The sequence below is a fragment of the Poecilia latipinna genome, unplaced genomic scaffold (genome assembly GCF_001443285.1).
Source record: "Poecilia latipinna isolate Pla-1442-1.1 unplaced genomic scaffold, P_latipinna-1.0 Scaffold346, whole genome shotgun sequence".
NCBI classification, from domain to species: domain Eukaryota; kingdom Metazoa; phylum Chordata; class Actinopteri; order Cyprinodontiformes; family Poeciliidae; genus Poecilia; species Poecilia latipinna.
Window position 1 is genome coordinate 102,903 of NW_015112962.1, and position 13,228 is coordinate 116,130.

Here is a 13,228-nt window from a genome sequence, read left to right on the forward strand (position 1 = left end):
CTCTACAGTTTTTGAGACCACCCTTAGGTTTTGACGTGGTGGCTGGGTTGTGAATAATCCACTCGGTGCCAATCAAGCAAGATTGCAAGCCTGTGTTTGGACATGCTCTCACCTGCCGCAGTTGTGAAACCTCCTCGACACAGTTAGGACCTCGGGGTAGAGAGAGTTGTTCTGATCACAGGGGCTGATAGAGGACACGCCGGCTGCTTACGGTGGGAAATGTGATTTTTCAGAGCTGTGTCACAACATTGTCAGAAGCGTAGGACCAAAGATTGATTAAAGGAATCGCGTCACAATGGCAAAAAGAACACAATGTATTTTAACAAACTTTAACAGAGAAATGTCCAATTTGAACATTTTGTGAGTCATCCAATGCTGAATGAACTAACTGTAACAGTTTTTTTGGTTTAAGTTTTGTATATTATGATTCATTTAAAACATTTCTCTCTCATCCTATGTTTTAAATTGATTAATTAATGGCGTTCCAACTCCTCTGCAGGACATACACGACTGCTACCTGGATCTCTTTGAATCATATCTTCATTTCGTCTCCAACAACACAACCGGGCTAACCTATCAGGTGAGGACTTTTCAAATACGCAGTGTCTCAGCTATGTAAATCTTTCTAACTTTTACAAGTTTGATTTTATGAATTCATAAATTTTGATGTGTACCCCCACTGGGCAACCAGCACGTTGTTGGTAAACAGAAAGTATGATTAAGTTACTTCAGCTGTCTCGTAAAGCAACTGCGGCCATTAATCATCCGCTTACTGTGCATGCTGGGAACTCAACCCCCTGCCGAAGAGAGACGGCTACGCACCTGCGCGCAGCGTTAGTCAGACTGCAGACGAGCTCAGAAAGAAGACAGACAGGGATTCATCACTGATTTACACAGGCTGACCTCAGTAACATGGTGATTTGTCCCTTAATGTTGTAAAAATCTGATCCGAATGACATCACAAACAGAGCAGGGAAAAGTGTTAGTTCAAACTGTGGTACCAGAACCACTGGTGCTGCTTGGGCTGCCCTTAGTTTTACTCAGTGGAAAATGTGCAAGGTAAACACAAATCTATTAGCTGTTCTGACCTAAAACACAATCATGTTTCAGCTCCGAGTTAAAAAGCTGTTTAGTTTCTGAATGTTCGCTGACGAAGTTAACCACTGTTAGAATCACAGGCAGAAACAATACATCTGTCCATTTTGAAATCGGAAGAGCTGAAAATCTTTTCCGTTCCACATGTAAGTTTCTAAAGACTTTTCAGATTCTCCCCTCCCCCCCAACTTCAAACATTAAACATCTAAATAAAACTGGAACTCCTAGTTACACTGTATCCTGCACCAATCCTGCATTGCCAGTTTCAAGTCCTGTTGTAGCTCCTACTGTTATATTCTATGTGGTGGTAATTGGATAACATTGTATTTACTGTGGTGTTCAAGGACCACCCTGATAAAAGCAGGAACATCTTTGTCCATTTTTGTTTAACGTCTATGATAATGAGGCTTTATTTTGTATATGTTAAAATTATCATCATTAGTAGTGGTATTAGTGCTCTATTTGTAAGCCAAAATACACAAAGCATGCATGGACTCATGCATTTTCATCCGTGGTATATAAATGGTGGTTTATAACAGCCAATCAACACCCTTCTTTCTCCCCGTACTTTTCAGAAAATGTATTTTTATACCGCTTGTTAACTGGGTCATGCTTCAGCATTGTTTCATTTCCACACAGTCACTCCACCTGCATAAATGCAGAACGTGTCTTGCAGCTGCTTTTGTTTGTGGCTTTGTGTTTAAGATATTCTCTCGTTACGTTGCACAGGGAACTCTACCATTGAAGGAGCTTTCTATCTGCAACCTGCAGCAGAACTGTAATCACAGCCAACCAGAGGAATATGCCTTCCAAATAAACGGTAAGTCTGTCTTTGTGAGAAACAATCCAGGCAGGTGTTGGCACAGAGCGCTGGTATGTTATAATCATCGGTTGTGTTTTATTGGTTATCACTTTCAATAAAAATCCAGAGGGTTTAGAAGTTACAGTGAGATTTCAACATCTTTTCAAAAAAATTTTTCCTATCGGTTTAAAACACACTATTTTCAGGTTTCAGCCTCCCCCGTTTTATCCTGTTTCAGTGATTCAAAGGTGCCGTGACCCTCCTCACCTCTTCACCTCCAGTCAAACTCCAGACTAACTAGAGCCCGGACCCCTTCACCCATCGGTCAGGCGAGGGTGGGGGGTTGGGAATAAACTGGTCTTAAAAGCCTTGCTTGTTAGACAACAGGTGCACCTCAGTCAGCCCAGCTGTCGTGCTGAAAAGCCCGGCTACCGCTCTTAACCTTGTCACTTCACATGATCTATGACGCAGGCCAAAAACTGCAGATCAATATCTGCTGGAAATATAAATTTGCTGCTTTTCTTTTGAGAAAGCGAGCAAACAAAAACCACTTTGGGATAATCTTCCTCAGTCGTGACAGTGTAAGGTTTCTGTTATTGTAGCTCCTCATCATTTCCATCCGCCTAAAGTCTTTGCTGTCAAAATATATAAACTCCTTGGTGTTCCTTTTATCGTAAATTAGCCCTGCAGTTTCTCAGATCAGACTTCCCACATTCCAGTGTTGTGTTTCAGCACTCAGATTCTTTGGTACGAACCCTTTTTCTTTCCATTTGGGAGGCCTCGCTGACAGAAAACATGAAGAAGGAAGTAAGGATAAGTTCTGAGTCAAAGGAAAGACATGACGTAGAGTTGCTCTGCGAGATGAATGTTGGCTTGTTAGGAGGTGACGAAGCAAACGCAACTCCGGAGGATGCTGAAGAGTTCCCGGAAGACCCTGCATAGTTTAAATTAATGTGGCTGTGAAAGTTGGCTAATGACGGATAATTGCTTGTAACAACAGCTTGTAACTTCTGTAAACTAACCGATGGTTTAAATACTCACATCTTGCTGGAATTTAGTAGGGGAAAAAAAAAAAAACCTTTAAAAGAGTGAAACAGTTCAAGTTTTGCCAGCAAAGGCCCCTTAATATAAAGCCAGAAAAAGAAAAACAACTCCCAGCCAAGCTACTGCTTATCGCGGAGCGGTCAACGTTCAGCGGTTCGGTTCCAGACTATTAGAGTACAAAGCCACAGGCTGAAATGAAACAAAATATCTCTGGTGGTTATCTGTGGTATGTGCAGGACTGATAGGTAGAGGGGGATTGCAGCTTGGATCATCCCGGCCCTGTTCGCCCCCTCTGGGTAAGAGCAGTCTGTGGGAGGGAGCTCTTGCTCCAATCTTTAAAATACCAAACACAGCAGGTCAACGGGGGCTTTCAGGAGCTTACATGTGGTCTGCATGTGTTAACTTTTCCTGCATTTGTTGCGTAACCTGCAGTAAACAAAGTTGGAGAGTGATTTCCTTCTTGTTTATGCTAACGTGACTGAAAGGCGCCCCTGAATGACTCGTTTTCTTCTCAATCCCGTCCGTCAGGTGTCAGCCTGAACCACATCATCGTCTACTGCGCCAGTCAAGAAGAAATGGACCTGTGGTTTGGCCTCCTCAAGGAGAGCATCGAGCAGAACGGAGGCACTGCCATCCAACCTGAAAATTACACCAGAGTGAGAGTAAGTCACAGAAGGAAAAAGTTACTTTTCCTTCTGAATGTTATTTCCGAATTCAAAGGCACTGCTTGACTGTATATTTTAATCTACCTCAGCTTTTGTTTCCAGCCACTCCTGATAAAACAGGATGTGTGAGTGTGCAAATACAGTGAGTCACTTAAGGCCGCTGCTGGATTTCCTTGAAGCCCTGCACAACAGGGAGAGGCTTGGACCGCATTACGACCTACTTTAAACTGAACGGGTTTTAAATGCTGACCCCAACCTCACAGGAGGTTGATGAAACACGCAAGCCTGGATGTGTCATAAGAGAACAAAACAACAAAAGTAAAGCACCATATAGTATAATCAGCACCTTTGGTAAAGACATGTAAAGAGGCTTAAAACATAGTATTAAGTTGCAAAGAGCACAATAAGTGCAGTCGGATCACAGCTTGCAAACAATATATACATAAGGACCTTATTTTAGCCAGCTGACTGGTAGTGAGCAGCAACAGTTGTTAGAGGGGCACAACACAGCCTGAAAACATGTCTGTTACTCCTGCACTTTCACTCGCATCCCATTAAAAAACAGGAAAAATCTTGGGATTAATGTGATGAAATGTTTGTGTTACTTCAAACTGCTGCATTTTAAAAAATTTGGTTTATCCTGGTACGTGCAAATGGTCCATACCGAGCAACAACATAACTGCTACTCGCCTAAACTTGTCCATAAAAGCAATAACCAAAACATTTGAAGAGTCACAAAGAACCAACTTTATTTTGCTGCAATGCACCATGAACAGAAAGATTAGGGGGTTAAAAGAAACCCTCCCAAACTCACTCACTTAAAGAAAAGTGAGTTTACTTTAAAATGAATTTATTTTAAACACATCTCACTAGTGCAGTAGATGTTTAAATAGGCTTTTTCTATTCCAAGAACAGAAATCAGATCGTGATCATTCACACTTGATAATCCCGCTTCAATTTACCTTTCTGCAGCTAAACCAGAACAAATCTGAAGGAAGAGAGGAGCTGAGGAACTCCATCAACAGAGAGCCCATCTATGAGTGGGAGGGCTCTCAGAGGGACAGCCTCGGCCCCATCACCTACGTCACCAAAGTCCGACTGCAGCATCTGCCCTGCCAGGTATGACTCTACCGCTCCTTATCAGGAGTGAATCACCGCTGATGGTCAGAAACTCGCATGTTTCTGGAAACACACGGTGAAGTACAGCTGAGTGTAATTCATGACACAAATATGTTTCCAAAGTGTGGGAATTTCTTCTCATGCTGAATAAAAGCAGGATAACATCAGCTCCGAAGACAGGTGACTCATAGTTTTCAAATTGCGCAACACTCTGCATTACCTCAACACAATGCAAAGGGCGAATTAAACGGGAGGAGTCCATTATTTTTCCTTCAGTCTAAATATGCAACATGCAGTTCCTTAGAAGCGCACCTCAGATTTGGCAGCATTTCACCAGATGGCAAGACCTATCAGTGAAGAGAATCAGATAAGAGCTCTATAAATATTGCTACAGCAGCTTCGCACAGCAGCTAATCAAAGCAGAAGTTCTGACATGTCTGGCATGAATATCCGTTAATTCTTCATGGGAAGCAGCAGCAGCTCCATTGATGTGATTTAGGGCCTGGGCGTGAGATTGGCATTTGCTCGGCTCGCAGAGCGACTCGACTCACCTCATAGCTGGAATGTCAGCTGTCTGTCCAGAGACACGCCCTCTCCAAGAGAGAGGAAACATAAACTCTGTCAGACTGCCACACCTTTCAATGCCCCATGAACTGGTTCGACCCGAGATCTTACGGGGAACTTCTCAAAGGAGAATTAAAGCATGAAGTTTGTCATTTGTTATTCTTTGCACCGGATCTCACTGTCTTTTCTCTCCTCGAGTTCTCAGGGTTTGCCTTCTTGCCTCATGAATAATTTAGATGCCCGTTTATTTTTCAGAACCGTAAGGGTGTAGTTTTAGACTTTTTTTAAACGGAGTCCTGTTAAAATGTCATAGGCACCTAATGTTTTTTCTTGCAGAAGATCACTCTTTTGGCATTTTCATTTCGTAACAATCCTGGTTAGTTGTTCCCAGAAGCTAAACGGCGGTCTGATAGGAGAGTCAAGTCCAAGATGGACTATGTCAGAAATCGCCATCAACTTATGCCAACACTATCTTTTTTTTAATCCCTAGACGTTCTAGAGGTTCTGTCAAAAGAGTGCAGGCATTTAATATCTTACATGCAAAACAAAAAACTGTTTTGATCAACTAAATCTTGTTTTAGTTGATCTTGAAGCAAAGTGGACTTCTGTCATAAAACAACTATAAAATGTTGTTTTATGGCACCAGTTTATGCTAATGATACTTTTTAAAATAAATATTAGAGGTTAGAGAGATTTCACACACTTCATATTTACATGCAGTAAGTAACTCCATTGGAGCCCTCATTTGGTATTAATCCAGACTAGCTGGTCCAAGAGGCTAAAGGTAACAGCTAGTCTGAGACGCACCAAAACCAAAGTTTATTTCTGCCGTATTAAAATAGTGAGCTAGAATGTCATAGCCATTAGCTTCTATATGTAAGAGAACAACAACTGAATTGTCTACTGTGTTCACGGTTTAACCTTTAAACAGAACCTTGAAGCTACTGAAAGTTGAACGTTTACTACATGATAAAATCATTGCCAAGAGAAAAGGAAAAAGTGCTTCATTACTGCCATATTTTCACAGGAACAAAGTGACAGATTGCTGGTGATGTACCCTTCCACCCTGATCATCTTATCAGAGGAGAGCAACGGTCTCTTCTATAAGGTAATGTTCACCTCCTTATACTCTTCCACTTAAAGATTGTGCTCCTATTAGTCTATGTGTTTGTTCTAAAGTCTCCTTCTGATTACAGGGCAAGCTTCCACTCAACATGATTACAGTAACCACTCCCTGTCAGGACGTCAAGCCCAACACCTTTATGATCGAAGGTAGGTGCGCTGAATCAGTAGCACTGGCGCGTTGATAAGGGAACATTATGTGTTTTATGCTAAGTGGCTAGCTCTTGAAATGTCTTGCGTCACAGAGCGTAACCCCTCGATGAATGAGAGAGGGGGGTGGGGGGGTTGGGGGAGCTTGTTACGCTTGGTGAATAATGTTCTCGCTGTAGCACATTCCAGTGAGCAAGCAGACCGAATGACGGTCTTTGTTTCTCTGTCCGCTCTTCACAGGCAAGCTGATCAACCCCATAGTGGTGTCCTGTCTGGACAGGACAGAGTTCTGTGACTGGATCCAGCAGTTCAAAGCCGCTGACGTCCCTGTTCTCAGCCCCCCACCCCCCGTGTATGACATCATATACACGCCAACAAACAAAGAGGTGAGGCTTGCTGCCTGTCACGCTCAGAGAAACATGATGGTGCCGTCTACAGCTGATGGCGAATTTAAAGAGCAAATACATCTGCCAAACTGGTAGAGCAGGAATAAGAGCCACGTGGTGGGGAAAGCATGGGCCCTAAAAACTATTTAGGGAAAATAATTGCACCATGTTTTTGTATTACTAGGTAGTAATACATTGCATTCTGTCATCTCCAGCAAGCGACAAAGTTCGATAGATGGAGTGGAAACAGCCAAGGAAGAGCGGAGTCGCTCAAATACAGCCAGCCGCCAAGCGGGCGTGGGTCCTTGAACCTTCAGGTACCAGTTCATGAGGAAAACCTGATGTCTCCGGGATACGCTGAGCCTCTCTGTGTAAGTCAACCTTGTCCTGCTCATTCAAACAATAGATCAATAATTATTCAAGTGAGTTTTTGCAAAAGTCCAGATTAGCTGGTTTCCATGGGTTGAAACAGACGTTATAGTCCAAGAGTGGCCAAAACCAAAGCAGATTTCTGTTTTCTTAAAACAGGTGTAATCCTAAAAACATCATGGCAATTTATGAAAAACTCTATTTTATTAACCTTCAAAGTACCATTACGGCTGCCTTTTATAGTTATTGTAGACAAGCTGATATCTATTTGCAGGGGAAGTGGAGAATGGAGGTGGTGTTTCACTGACGATCTTCCCATTTTATGTTACTCTGAACAGAAACGCCTTCCTCTATTTCCTGCCTTTAAAGGTACTTCTGCTTCTAGATCTGCCCAGTGCATATATGAAAGCAGTTTTAGGGTTTAAACCACAACAATACTTTTGATATTGTAGTTGTTTTAAGATGTTAGAGGTCCACGTTGGTCTTGGACCCTGTGAGTCTCAGCAAACTCGACTAATCTGGATTCAATCTCAATGAAGAATCCAAGAGAGCCATCTGTTCCACGTTAAATACTAATTGCTTGCTTGTAAAATCCTTAACTATCCCTTTTAAAGTTTTAAACTAATCAAACAAACAACAATTAATATGGTTGGAGTTAGTTGTCCTCGTGTCACCGGCACGCATTTCAGAGACTGAGCGACTCCTTTCATCAAATAAATGATTAAACACAGGCTAAGCCCAAAGGTACTCCTGTTACTACTGTTCAGGTGGTGAGCCATAACACGGAGAACAAAACGACAAAATCACCTTCAGATGCACTTCTCAAAGTGCTGAGTCGGCAGAAAAAGTTTGATTGTAAACTTCTGTGTTCTTTTGAAGTCCAGAGGCTCTCTGCATTATCAGGACCTCTGACCAAACTCCCCCAGACGTGGAGTTTGCATCCTCCCTGCCCGTCCAATTAGCTTAAAAAGAGGGCCGAGTGCCCAGAAGTAATGTTGCTGCTACACTTTTGACCTTAACCACCACTCTTCCAATTAATTTGATGGAGATGTTTTTCTCCAACTCTCAAATGACTTTGTTAACTAAAAACAGAATATGACACCACTGAGTCAAGTCTATGGGGTGTCAAGAAAACTCGCATGGCTGACTTTCCCTCCTGAATGTGACTCCTGCTCCCTACAGTACAGCTCCAGTCGCCCCTCCTCTGTCGAGACGGCCCGACCGGGCAGCAGGACCAACAGCATGTCCTCCCAAACCAGGCCGGACCGCGACCCGAGACCTTTGTCGCTGCGCTACTCCTCGCCGCAGCACGGCTCCTACCTGCAGCCTGCGGAGAGCGCCCCGCTGTCTCAGATCTACAGCACTCCCTACTCCGCCCTGCACCATGTCAGCCCTCAGCGGCTGGAGAAAGCCCCGCTGGTCAAGGTAAGTCGGTCTGGCGTCGAGCTCCATAACCAAATATTCCCTTTGAGACTGTTGGCTCACTTTACATACCATGCGTGCAGGAACTGAAATAGAAACGGTCGGTAGCCAGATCGTGGGAGGGTTCATCTCATGGGGTTAACAGATGGGGGAAATACAGACTGGGGTTGAAAGATCAATCAGTTTAATCAAGCATATAATTTAACATCTATTATGATTCATAAACAAGGTGTTTTTACTGCCCTTCTGCTTCAGATATTCATCTGAGATTATCCAAAATGTTTACTTAAAAACATACTGCACCTGAGGAAATTGCACTAATTTTTGCTTCCTTGGCTCACATTTGATTCTGTTTGGATCAGTCTAACAGCTGGAGCACACCACAGACATCCCTGAACTACTCTTTGAGTGCCAGCCAACGCCACTCTGACCTGTGCGCCCTGCGTCAGCCCTTGTCTCCCCTGTACGATGAGCCTTGCACCCCAGAGATCTTCAGCCTGGAGGAGGCCAGGCCAGTGGTAAGTGGGTCAATGACACTGGATCGTTAGTTTCAGTTTACACCTGAAGAGACTGTCTGATATCAAGCAGTGCACACCAACACACTCAAGGACATTGTTAGTGCTGGAATTATTTACTCTGAGGATGTTTCACAAAAATAATGTGAAGCCAGATAAAACTGTAGGCAGCCTTGTTTCTAGAAGACAAGCCTTGTTACAGGCACAGAAACGCATTTATTTCAAATATTTAGATTTTTTTGTCTCTCTCTCTCTCTCTCTCAGCAGAAGAGCTGGAACAAACCAATCCAACACAACCATCAGGACGCCCATCTCCTACCCTCGTCTTTCCAGCTACGCACTCCCCCCATGGGCAGACGCACAGGGAGAAACCTGGTCCTGGCCAACACCCAGGCACAGGTGTCAGGCCTAGATGTGGAAATGCATCAAAGCCAAGCAGAGCAGAGAGCAGAGGCCGTGTCGAGGCTGAAGCTCCTGCCGATGCCTGGTCACGTCCAAGAGCAGGTGAGGCAGGAAACGGGATGCTCCAGTTTCTGGAATGCTAGGCTTCAAAGAGAAATACCAGGGCACTATGAGGAAGGAGAGCTAGTTTATATACTTGTGCTGAAGGGGATATTTAAACAGATGCTGCTAGTGAAAGGCACGCTTTGGAACATGGTGATTGTTTGTTGATTTTTTTCCTGTTTTCACATCTGCTGACAGATGCATCTCCCATCAAGCTCTGTGACGAACACTTCTCATGCGCCTTACAGCTACTCACTAGGTAAGAATTTATGAAAAAACTCCTTTGTACTCATTGGTTTCTGTTTTAACTCCAGGGTTAAGGTGTGCTCATAAAAAAAGTCTTCATATCTCTTTAACTTTTACCCATTTTGTACAATTACACACGCAAGCTTCAATTTATTGGCATTTCATGAAATAGACAAACACAAAGTGAACCACAAATGCAAAGTGGGAGGAAAAAAGATGTGGATTAAAATATTTTTCACAAACAAATATAAGAAAAGTGTCCAATTGTACTCAGTCCCCTTTTTGTTCGATGCTCTTAATTAAAATCGAGGAAATCAACATGCTTTCAAAAAGCACCTATTAAAGACATGATGTCCATTGGTGTTAATCTCAGTATAAATTCAGCAATTCTCATGCTGTAGTGGTAATATCCCGAGCGATCACGAATCGACGTATCACCGGTACAGCTCTGCCGATTCGGGACGCTCATGTATCGGGCGAATTCAGCGCTATTTCCAACCACGCAGAATCACGCAGACACACGCAGAATCTACGGCAACATTTTGAAGTTACGTAGCTGTTCTGCACTTTACTGAATTACTCACTTAAAACAACGTCAGGCTGAATATTAATATTCCAGATTCTGGAGAAAAGTCCAAATAGCTACCTGTAGCATCCGTTGACGAGACCGAATTTACCCAACAGTTGTGCTGCGTTCAGGTGCAGCTGGGAAACTAGGTTATCAAAATAGCAAAACAACTCCAGATTGATTTGAAAGTGTTTTATTCTCAAATATGGACACAGTCTTATTTCAAAATGTCTGAACACTGACATTGACAGTGGTTGTTTTGTTGTATAATCTATCTACCTAAGCATTGGTTATGCCTGGTTAAGCTCCTTTATGAAATGAAGAAAATCCAACCAAATCTCCGTCAGTTCTATGCATGCCACTTTTTAAGTTTTTGAACATTAAAAAATCCTCATACACCCTGATGTTGTTCCGTGATTAAAGGATACCAAGCCATGACCTTAAAACCGGGATAACAACCTGGTTCAAGGTTGGTCTATCACAGTGTTTCTCAACCCTGGTCCTCACAGCCCCCCTGCTCTGCATGTTTCAGATGTGCCTCTATTCCAGAACAGCTGATTCAAATGACTGCATGACCATCAAATACTGCAGAAGCCTGTTAATGACCCAGAGATGCAATTCAGGTGTGTGGCAGAAGGGAAATACCTAAAACATGCAGGACAGGGGGGCGGTGAGGACCAGGGTTGAGAAACACTGGTCTATCACGTAAAATCTGTGGTAACGGCACAAAAGGTGAAAAGGGTCAAGAGGTGTGAATACTTCTGCAAGGCACTACATGCATACAGTAAGTGCCTCTAATCATGACAAGGATGCTGCGTTTGATGATTGGCTGGGAAAACAGGCACAATAATTGGCACCCTTTAAATCTAGACCTCTGATAAATGTGATTTATGGAACTTCGACACAACTAAATGGCTAATTTAACACTGGATGTTCTCAGGTTGGATTGTTTGAGCTCTCAGCAATATGACAGATGGTTGAAATGTAACAGAAGTGAAGGTGCATTAAGTGTTCAAAACGTGCCTCTGGAGCGTGGCCTATTCGTGTGACGTCCCATAATTAAGAGGATCAACGTTCTGACAGGATATACATCTTCTTTGTGACTGACGGCACACAACAGAACCGTCTGATAGAAATTTGTTACAAAGACATTCTTTGGCAGGTTGTTGACATGTCATTTCATTTAGAAGAGTAACAATGAGTTTTTTGCGGCATGCTGCTCCTCAGGATTTACTCTGCGGCTGTAGTGTGAAACAAGACAAAGACACACCCGCTCTGGGACTTTGTCCAAGTTCGTACAAATTACAATCATAAAAAAAGTTTGTTTGAAACTAATCGCATGGGAATCTTCTCTCACCTACAGATCGCCATTCTTACCTCGAACCCACAGAGCCAGATGACCAGGAAGTGGACTATGACAACATTTGGGAGTACGACGGTGAGACTGGGATGATTCAGCCGGCGTGTGGAATTTCGACACAGTGGACAGGATTAGACTTTGGGGCCCAGGGCCTTGGTCCCATGGCAACTCGGCAGAGATGGTCATAAAACAAAACAAAAGGCCCGGCACTCGTCTGGACGTGCGCAAACATCAGATCACTATCACAGGGATAATAAAAGCCAACGGTTGTGGCTGGAGCGTCTGCTGGTGTGTACAGTGTGAAGTAACAAATCTGAGGAAGTGCTTTGTCAGATGTCAGGAGAGGTGGGGAAAAAATAAAACAGTGCAACAGACACATTTCACTTGTCTGGTTCATATGTAGCATTTAAAATGAGCACATACAGTGCATTGTATGTAACTTTATAATAATAATTATTATTATTTGATGTATTATTTAACTCCATTGTTGCCATTTCATTTGCATTATCTTTATGATTCTCTCTCCTACTGCTTCATTTTGTTTCTGAATTAAATCAGTAAAAGCATTCCATTACAGCTTGACTTGTTACAAAGTATGTGATTATTTTGTTTGTAAATGTTGTAAATTTAATAAGCCGCATTGTTAATGGAAAAAGATGTGGCTTGAACCGATTGTCCTAAAGGTGCTAACGTTGTATAAGAAAAAAACTCGTGCAATGTAAATGAGTGACTTTTCTATTTCTGTTTGGTGTGTTTTTTATTATTAATATTTGAAAATAAAAGAGTGGAAAATATACACACAGGTTTGTCTCTTTATTTTGAACATTTTCATGTGGATGATCTTTGAAATTATTTAGAAACTGTTTTTTTTTAAAACCAAGGTGAAAAATAAATGCTAAACATAAAACATTTTTTAAAAATACTTGAAATGTAAACTTACAACAAAAAAGAGATATTTTATGAAAAAAATGCATTCTTAATTATATTGTCAGATTCTAATTGTTCAGATTTCAGAGACAGAAGTTAGCTTAATAAGCATATTTGTTAACTTAGTTCTGGGTTTACATCTGGGATCATACTTTGTGTATGGCTTTGTTTTTCTAATTCTGTTTCTGTCTGTGTTTTTATGTCCTGCATGTCTCTATGATGGACTATCTGTCCAATGTGTCTCATTCCTCTCACGCGGTGACTGCTGGCAAAGGCTGGTATAGAAAACAAAGGACTTAGTGTACAAAGAATGTTTTCCTCCTATTTTCATTACACTGTTTGTTCATCATAACCTAAGGCAGATTCTACA

The 13,228-nt window shown here is 42.3% G+C and overlaps 1 protein-coding gene across 3 annotated transcripts in view; it reads left to right on the forward strand.

The window, feature by feature from the left end:
* The window catches only part of plekhn1 (pleckstrin homology domain containing, family N member 1), a 19,278-nt gene extending 6,551 nt beyond the window's left edge, over window positions 1-12,727 (forward strand). For 2 of the 3 annotated variants that reach the window (XM_015035716.1, XM_015035715.1), the window contains exons 4-16: window positions 500-580; window positions 1,825-1,915; window positions 3,470-3,603; window positions 4,579-4,725; window positions 6,317-6,397; window positions 6,486-6,561; window positions 6,802-6,947; window positions 7,163-7,318; window positions 8,499-8,741; window positions 9,101-9,256; window positions 9,518-9,757; window positions 9,956-10,016; window positions 11,935-12,727. In XM_015035716.1, the coding sequence (XP_014891202.1) occupies window positions 500-580; window positions 1,825-1,915; window positions 3,470-3,603; window positions 4,579-4,725; window positions 6,317-6,397; window positions 6,486-6,561; window positions 6,802-6,947; window positions 7,163-7,318; window positions 8,499-8,741; window positions 9,101-9,256; window positions 9,518-9,757; window positions 9,956-10,016; window positions 11,935-12,119 (1,797 nt within the window). In that variant the 3' untranslated portion in view covers window positions 12,120-12,727. The remainder of the gene's footprint in view (window positions 1-499; window positions 581-1,824; window positions 1,916-3,469; window positions 3,604-4,578; window positions 4,726-6,316; window positions 6,398-6,485; window positions 6,562-6,801; window positions 6,948-7,162; window positions 7,319-8,498; window positions 8,742-9,100; window positions 9,257-9,517; window positions 9,758-9,955; window positions 10,017-11,934) is intronic. The other variant, XM_015035717.1, reaches the window with a different exon arrangement.
* Window positions 12,728-13,228: the final 501 nt, after the last annotated feature.